The 9,633-nt window shown below is 34.6% G+C and overlaps 1 protein-coding gene across 20 annotated transcripts in view; it reads right to left on the bottom strand.

The window, feature by feature from the left end:
- Positions 1–903: 903 nt before the first annotated feature.
- PHF20L1 (PHD finger protein 20 like 1) overlaps positions 904–9,633 on the bottom strand; it is a 74,524-nt gene continuing 65,794 nt past the window's right edge. For 14 of the 20 annotated variants that reach the window (XM_055116969.2, XM_034966625.3, XM_055116967.2 and 11 more), the window contains 3 exons: positions 6,853–7,213; positions 5,395–5,560; positions 904–3,935 (listed from right to left, as the gene is read on the bottom strand). In XM_055116969.2, coding sequence (XP_054972944.1) covers positions 3,793–3,935; positions 5,395–5,560; positions 6,853–7,213 — 670 coding nt within the window. In that variant the 3' untranslated portion in view covers positions 904–3,792. The remainder of the gene's footprint in view (positions 3,936–5,394; positions 5,561–6,852; positions 7,214–9,633) is intronic. The other 6 variants (XM_057303093.2, XM_063606913.1, XM_057303094.2 and 3 more) reach the window with 1 other exon arrangement.

Genomic DNA, 9,633 nt, shown 5'->3' with positions numbered 1-9,633 from the left:
AAGGCTCTAAGCTGGGCATTATTCCCATTTTACAGATAAGGATAGTGAAGTTCCAAAAGATCACACTGCTAGTAAATTGCCAGAGTGAAAATTTGAGTCCAAGACTGCAAAGTTCATGTCTGTTCCACTATATTATTAATCACTGATGTAGTTCCTCCATATGTTGGTACAATGCAGGATACCATGAAAGGCTTTCAGTGATGGATTACTTCTCATAGGAAGAGAAATGAAGTTTGAAGGATTGTCTGGGTTTACAGGGGGACAATAAACAGTGGAGAATTTTCCAGAAGAGGAAAACAATACAAAGGTAATAGAGGAAAACAAGTGTAGTCCATTTAGCAGTGAGGCTACATTTAAATAACTGAGGATTATGTAAATTGCAAAAGATCCAGATTACAAAGACCTGACATGGTTTGAAACAGGGAGTCACTAGACATTCCAGAGCAGAAAACTGAAATGACAAGAATAGTTGAAGCACATATGCTGGAAAGACTATGAACTTGAATAGCACAGGATTTGAATCCTGAACCTGCCCCCTTATGTCTTACCCAGGATAAGTTTCTAAATGTCTCTATCCCTCAGCCTCATCTAGAAAATGATAATTTTACCTTATTTTATGAACAAATTAGATACTGCAGGTAACATGTACAATGCATGGAACATGTGCAAGGGATGGAACAGTGTGGCAGTGACAATTGTGATGAATTAGAATAAAGGCAAAGTTACAGTTTCAGAGGCCAGTGGTAATATCTTCATGACATTATTTTATAAAAAATGTTGGACCTTCAGTAGGATTCAGAAGTAAGAAGACAACATTATCTGTTTTAATGATATGGATATGAGGGAGGACTCGGTGTTTGAAGCCTGAACTCTTAGGGTAACGTTATTAACAGAGACAGTGAAGTTGGCAGGAGACTTCGTTTATTGGAGGGGAAATAGTACGCTTCATTTTGAACATGTGAAATATGAACATCTGAGAGGAAATAAGACAGTGGAAATAAGATGAGTGTTAGGAAAAGGGGTTTTACCTGAAATTTAAAGAATAACCAAGTTGTTTTCGAAGTACATTACTCTTAAGTTTGGAAATAAGTCAGTAGAACCACAAACAAGTATGAGGAAGTACAAGTTTATCAGTAACATACCAAAAGGGAGCCTTCTCTACCAATGCTCATTCTGTTCTGCCTGGTGGCAAATAAAACATTGTCTTTTCAAGAAACACTCTCTCTAGTTTATTGCTTCTATTTAAATACATATAGTGATATTTAAAAAGACTAAAAGAAAATAATCTCATCTGAAACTTTTCACAATAGATTGACTTCTCAGAAACTAATTCACTCTCTTCAATAAGAAAAGCTCAGCGCACTACTTGTGAAAGGCTTCAATCGATTGGTATACTCTATATTAAATGAAAATATGCATAAAAATAATTTGATTTAAAGATCTAAATTTAAAAATTCAGATTTCCAGTTCATATACATATAAGCAGAGCAAAAATTTCAGTAATCTAATAATGGAATTTTCAATTTGCTGGCTAACAAATAAATTGATCCAATTTTTAGAAACTACAAGAACAAATGTGCATGAATTTAACTGTGTTCACCAGGAATCAAGAGGATGAATGTTACTAGGTACAAAGGGTCTTCTGTGTGTGTGACAAGAATCTAGGCAACACCATTATTCATAGGTTAAGGATGCTATTTGCTCCGTATCTGAAAAAAAGAAGATATAAATTCAATGTCTAGAATGTAGCCATGACAGGGAAAATATTAGAGCCACTATTTTAAAACGCAAAGGAAAAATAATAGTATCAATCATAAAATATAGACATTGGCAAATTTACTCCACACATGGAATACAGGCACTACTTTTTTACTTTGATATGCAAATTTAAGCAATTACCCCACAATACCACCTCTGCTAAAGCTTTTCATTTATCAGTAAGATCTTTCACAAAGTTAACGTATGACAAGTAAATACACAGGATGATATTTTCTGTCTGTTGATCTTTGGCACATTTGTCAAGTTGGAGAATCTCAAAAGGCAATAAAAATTTCTGACTGTGTTGCACATTCTTTTAATCTTTACATCAAAATATAAGGCCGCAAAAAGGCAAGCTGAAATTTTAGGATATGTGGAATAGTTTTAATAAAGAGTTTTACATACAGTACCCTTACATATAGAACAATGTGTTTGCAAATTTAAATAATATCTGAATGTACAGTGGCATGTATTCTTATCAAAGATAAATTCAAGTTTACTGTCTATCAGTTCTAAAATGCATTTACACAGATTGCGAGAACTGATAAACAGAATGAGGCATAAAATATTCAAGTGTTATGTCATCAAATAGCCTCCTCTTAACAGTCTTTTTCCCCTTTTAAAAAAATTTCAAAACCTATACATACATTTTTAATTTTTAAAAACAGTCTGTTAAAAGGTAACATTTCATGTTAACCACCAATTCGTATAGTCTATAGTAATAAAACTAGATATGTGATATAAATATGTGTAGATTATGTACATATGTACGTTGAGTGTTTGTTTAAAACAAGCATACACACTTACGCATACCTGCGTATGTAGCACTGGGGGCGCATACAACTCACATGAGTACTGGCAGACAGTAGGACCTAGGCTCAAAATCCAGCAAGAGCTAACACAGCAACTTAGTTGCCTTTGGTTTCAGAAATTTGTCCATTTGTGATCAAAGCTAAAAGTTTTGAGTGTGCATGTATTTTTTAAAAATAAAATTCATCTTCAGAAATGAAGCTTTTCCAGTATTCCACTACTAGCAGTTAAAAAAATCCACAGCCACAAATTATTTTGATATTCTGTCACTCCTCATCCCAGCTGAGGTTATTTACAATGTTTTTTTTTTTTTTTTTCTGAAGGCAAACAGCAAGCATACTCAGGATCAAACTGTACGTTGAGCCTGAATACTGCCATTCAACTATATATATGATATATATAGTATAGGTGATATATAGGTTTTGGATGGACTGGTGGCATTATGTAAGACTTAGGGTGGGAGAACTCCCACAATATTTAAAATCCTCTTTCCAGCAGAATCATGATCACTTGGCACATCGGACCCTTCTGCAAGCCAGTTTGTTTTTAATGAGCTTAATGCCTGCAATATATTCCAATTATTTGGTGTTTGTTTTTTAAATACATTCATAATGAAGTAAGAATTCCACAACTGTTTTCCCCAGAAGTGAGATTTCTACTGTCAGTTTTCTGATTAAGAACATTCATCGCCCAAGAAACAGCTCATGATCCTTTAAAAGTTTAAATACCCTAAATTTCCGTACAGCTGGATCAACTGCTGAGAAGACAGTTCTTAGAGCAACCCTGTAGAATTCTCCAGAATTTAAATTTCCTTTACAATTTTGTTTTTGGCCAAGTGCTGGTTTATAAACATAGATCTTTCTATTAAAAACTATATAAATATACCATATTTCTTTCTACAGGTATCTTGAGCTTCACGTAAGCAACTACTCAAAAATTCTGCGAACTTGAAATCCCTTAGTATACATTATATTCTACTTCATTGTTCCTTGGCATATAACACATTCTCATTTGCAGCTTGCTCATGAATTTGTTTTTAAATACTAGCTTCCTTGATAAAGTTGTTCTTCATTTTTCTTTCCAAGGTGCCATCCTATTGACATCACAAATCAGTGAATGACCAGACATTACTAAGCTTTTAAATTATCCACTTAGCCATCACGTGGATAATAAAAATGCTTCGACTGAAGAAAGCCACATTCTTTCATTAAGTGTTCACTGTTGTCATACAGAGCAAAGAGTTGCTATCTGCTGTACTTTGCCCATGTCAATTAGGAGCTGCTTTATGTGGCGTTTAAGTTGGGGCAATCTTGCAAGAGGATCTGGTGGCTCCAACTCCCCTGTGAAATCAAGCCAGCTTTCCAGAACTAAAAGAGAGAAGAAAATAAACAAATTTAAACTGCAACTGGAAGAACAGTCAGAAAATGAAACAATCAGAAAGTTGGAGCTGTGATGGAGTTAAGGGTTCACTTCCCCGTCTTTAGAAGGCCAACATACTCAAGACATTTCCGAGAGGTTAGCGTCCTGTCATCCCACCCCACGGAGTTCTAGTCCCTCTTGGCAATTTTTATCTGTCATTTAAGATAATTTTCCCCTTTATATATATAGGAATTATGTATTTTTATATATAAGGGGGAAAATACATATACACACACACATAAACATATACACACACTAACTTCATTTTGAAGGTCTCCTAAGTACTCACTTCTGGAATAAGATAACAACAGTTCCCTAAGTCTGCTCAAGCTTTCTATTAATTTAAACTCGTCATCTCTACATAAAACATACCTAATCATATTTTTTAATCCAGAAGTTCTTTTTAACAAAGAAAAGTAGCAATTTCTCAGTGTTCTTTTCAGTTCCACTATTTTAACGCTACTTTTTAAAAGACATGCAAGCGTATTAAAATTGTAGGCAGAATGCAATTGATCATATTCTATAGTTTTTATTAATGTTTCCTTTGGAAATCTACCCTAATAATATGAAATAGTGTCAAGATGCATTTTCTTTTCTTCAAACATGGACTCAAAACATCACATTAACTCTACAGTTAGCTTATACCCAGATGGAAGAGGCTTCTAAAATGGGTTTCCATTTTCTCTCTTCTTCTCTCAAGGGGGAAAAAAAGGAGTAGGAGCTCTAACTTAGTGTAGAGGAGAGGTATCACGTGCTTATGCCAAATTAAAAAAAGTAAAGTTGGGGTGCAGAATATCGTCTATGATGTTAGGAAGAAACAGGAGTCAGAAAGCATTAAGAACAACATGGACTGAGAATCAGGTAGTCTAAGTTACTCTAGTTTCTCAACTATAAAGTAGTGATAGTATCTTTCTTGCCCACTTTTCAGGCCTCCTCTGTGATGACACAATTTTAAAATATAAAAGCAAACCACTTAAGGTTTACCTACTTAACTTTGTAGAAGTTTTTGTTAATTTAACAAGTGCTAACCAAAGTAAAAAATATTCAAAATGTTTTCACATTTCAAACATGCTTAAATTCCTTATGTTGACTTCCAAAGAAAGCTTAGTTCAATGAAACTAATCAATTTATTCCATAAGTGATCTATCTGGAGCCTGGCCAATAGACACTATTTAATAAATATCCACCTTAAAAAAATAAAAACAACCTAAGATCATACCCGGTCACATTGTTTTAAGCGTAAAAGATCCCAAATGTGTTAAATACAATACAAAGGGAGTAATAAAGCCCCATCGGTATGGAGAGTATCTGCAGTTTTCATCCCATAATTTAAGAATTTTAAGTAACTTCCTCATAGTAACAATAAATTCACTATAGTAACTCTATTTTAGTTCTTTCTTAAATTACCATCGACTTCTTTTTCTATTAGGTCCATCCTGCTGGTAACTTCGTTCTGCACATTTTCTATGTGTGTAAGGAGATTGAGCTGCCACTGAAGATGTGAGTCTCCTGGGTCTTCGGTGCCTTTTTTATCATTATAAACAAATACTGTATTCCCTTCAGCTGGATTCTTCTCCAAAGGACCATTGGAAAATAAACACAAAGAACGGGATGAAATGCAGTCATTGAGTTAAGGATACAGGAAACACCTCATCACTGGTAACAGTTAGTGAGATCCAATCTGACTCCAGGGATATCTTTAAAGAAGTACTGCTACATAACCAAATTCCAGCTGGTGGTTCTTAAGAGCAGATGCACCCACCACCTCCCTCCATTATGCCTCGCATGGTGCTACACAGGCAAGAAGGCTTCAATAAAATGCGCTAAATAAATGAAGTCACTAATTCTATTCTGTAATTAGAATTCCTGACTAATTTAGACTGGCCTCTTCCTCAATTAATCTCAACTGGTGATATAAGTGGACATAAGAGGGGAAAGCAATGATGAAAAGAAATCAAGAGCGTTTCCAAAGACCAGTATAAAATCTAATTAACTATAGACTGGACTTTACTGTTATAGTACAGTAAATCAATGAAGGGAGGGAAAGCCAAAAACCTTTTACAAGTTTCAAAAGTACAAACTGCTTCACACACACACACACACACACACACACACACACACACAGACACACAATGTGCATTTAGATTTGCCAGAGATAACTCATTTTGCACAAGGGATATTAATTAAACAAAATAACTTACCACAAACTTTATGATACGAAATACAAACATTCCAATTCACTTAAGTACTTATTTATGGTAATTACTTGTTAAGGAATGCAGAAAAAAAAAATCTAATTTTAAAGTGGCCTCATTAATTGAAAATCAGTAAAAAATAAAGGTACATTTCTAAGAGAATCCCAGTGAACAGGAAATAAGTTTATAGATGTCCAATGCACATAGATCTGTCAGAATTCACCGTACTGAATAGTGGGATGCATTGACAAACGTGCTAAATATTTTTAAACAGACAATTAGAGTGCCACCTTTTATCTAACTCACATAAAGAGGAAGACAAATCATTACACCCATATGTACTTTCACATTCTTACACACTGACATTTTCGCTTTGAATACAATGTGGTTCATTTTTTAGAAGCATCTAAATGTACTTATACAATTGAAACTTTTGTTAGAGTAACAGTTTATTGAATTACTACAATTCTGAATTAGGAGATAATCAAATGTTCAAATGGCCAGTGTTTTCCTGTAGAGCAAAAAAAAAAAAAATCTCCTTCCTTTAACAAGGTACTGGAGAACTTGGAAATACAAGTAAAATCTGGGAATTCAGTATGTCTTATTTTATAAAATTTTCCTTTGTTCTTCTGTCATAGTTTCCAGGCAAAGAAAAATGAACTAGTTTTACCTTTTCAGGCATTCCGTGTTCTTTTGCTGAGTACTGTAAACTGTTTTTACTTCTCATGTGGAATTCTTGTTCTTCTTCCAAACTACTAACATCATCATCATCTGAGCTCCCAGGGTCTGCGAGAGATTTACAGTCCTGACCAAAACTTTGTGGCTTTTGATAGCTATGCTCACTTGTTATATAAGTTCCTTCCATTTTTAGGGGCAAACGAGGTGGTTCTTTATGGTTCTGTACATATTTCTTTTCTTCTCGATTAACTGTGTCTTGAGCTATTTTTTTCTCCACCCCAGCTATTATTTGATCTTGGTCTTTTCGCTTCCCAGAACAAGCCCAGAGATGAAGGTCAGGATGATGTTTATTCCTTAAAACAAAGTTGGAAAAACAGCAGTTCAGAAAAAAAAAAAAATCTATTAACAAGCTGAATACAATAATCTACTTCAGAACTAGGTTAGGAGGACATCTAGGACTCAAGACAAAAGCAAAGGTAATCTTTAAGTTAACTCCCTCCACGATTTCATCCAAAATTTGAATCTTCTCAATTAAAGAAAAAATACTCAGAAAAGCAATAACAAATTTAATTGTGTTGATAGTTCACATCATCATTTGATACATGCATTTCTTTTTCTACTGATTTTTCATTGTCATTTTTTCATTGTAAAATTTGAAAAAACTTTAATGTGAGCATATTTTAAAAACTTTTATTCAGTCAAAAAGTGATAATTCCTGATGACAAAAATCCTAAATATAAATGCACAGAAAGTAAAAATTTCCTCTCCCATGGCAAACATAAATAACTGAGGTATAATCTTCCAGACTTTTTCTGTATACCTAAAATTAGTTCTTCAATGGGTAAGTATACACATCTTCTTGTGACACATCCAGGACACATACAATCTGCCTTTTTGTACATAACATGTTAGGGGCATCTTGCCATATCATGTCATACAGATAGATTTCCCTTACTTTTACTCTAGGGCTGAATAGTTACAAATGTACCAGTCGAGCCAACCAATTCCCTACCATTATATGTTTGTGTACCTGTGTGTGTCTTTGCACACAAGTCAGAATATTTCAGTCAGATAAATTTCTAGATATGGGATTGCTGGATAACATGCACATTTATTTTGATAGGTACTACCCAAGTGACCTCAAAAGGGATTATACTAATTACAACCCCATCAACAATCTTTGATAATGCCCATTTACTTCATCCTCACTGAACATGTAAGCATGATATTGTACAGTTAATTCTGCAGTAAGTAAAACAGGAATCCAATCATCAGAGCTGAAGTGAAAGGACATTGGGAGATATAAACCTTTCAAAAGGCTCAATAATGTTTGCATATTAATAATTTCCAAATTAGATACATACTGAGTCAAATTAGTTCTCTTCCAATAATACTCAAGTATTGTTTCTGAAATTATAAATTTTATCATTTGAATCCCTAGTAGTTTAATATTCAGAAAATACTAAAACACTCAATCAGTAAAAGGCATAGTAGAAGAAAAGCTGGCACTGCAGTCCAATAGTCCAAGGGGTTGAATTCTGCTGTGCCATAGAGAAGCCTGAACAAGTTACAAAATCTCTTTCACTACCCAACAATGAAATGAGGTAGCTTATGATAAGGATTAAATGAAATATCACATGAAAGCACATGACGTGTAGGACTTTCAATAAATCGTACATACTAACAGATATTATGATTTAAAATATTAACATAAAGAGGGCCTATAAGTATATGAAACAGAAAGGGCCCAATTAAAATCCTTGGCAAAATTATGAATGCAGAGAAACTCATACTGATACCAAGAAGGAAATCAGGTTTTAAAAAAAGACCTAATAAATTATTCCCTCCCTTAAGTCTTAGCACTTACATGGCCTTTTAAAAAACAAATTCATATTCAGGCTTATGATAAAAAACTGAAGCAAATTTTATTCAACAAATAGTTACTAAGTACTTACCCTACACTATCAATTAGAGACAAAAATGATGAATAGGACACAAGCCCTATTTTAAAGGATCCCATGACTTAGTAAGGGGAGACAAGCATAAAAAAATTAAGCATACCAAAGTGGCTGACACAAGTATGCGTGGAGTTTGCCAAGAAGAACATGGTCAACTCTAGTTGGGCAGGTAATTATGAAAGGCATCTGCTAGGGGCACTAGTGGTAGAAGCTTATCCTGGGTGTCAGTAAAGGCCTAGAGTGATGGAAAAGCTTGCTTCATTTAGGGATTATGGTTTGGGATAGCTGGGATGTTTGGGGGAAAAAGCACAGGGATTATGTGGCAACAAAAAATGGTAGACAGAGTATGTGTCATGGAAGGACTCAGTCCATTGGGCAACAGGAAGATGCTCTAGTACATTAAGTTGGAGAAAGACAAGCTGATATTTATCTTTTACTAAGCTTACACTGGCAGCAGTACAAAGAATGAACTGATAGAGTACAAGGCTGGAGCCACAGAGAATGGACAAGCATGGCAATCGTTCATGTGAAATGTAACAACCTGGCTGAGACAGTACCAGTGAGAAGTGAGAGAGGAACGGACTGAACAATGTCCACAAATTGCAATGGATAGGATGTGAAAGACACAAGGATGGGAAGGGAAGGAGAGGATGGGACAAGTTTCTGGCCGAGGCAAGTGCATCCAAATGAAGAAAATCTTGTGAAGAACCAGTGAATCATCCTGTTTTTACTTAAAATGTGGGTTTTTGTTTGTTTGTTCTTTTAAAGAAGAATTCCAGTCAGGCATTAGGAAGGACTGGAAATAAGGACTTCAA

This window comes from Pan paniscus, chromosome 7, assembly GCF_029289425.2.
Source record: "Pan paniscus chromosome 7, NHGRI_mPanPan1-v2.0_pri, whole genome shotgun sequence".
Lineage (NCBI taxonomy): Eukaryota > Metazoa > Chordata > Mammalia > Primates > Hominidae > Pan > Pan paniscus.
Note: the sequence above shows the minus strand (reverse complement) of the source record. Positions and strands in the feature narration are given on the sequence as shown.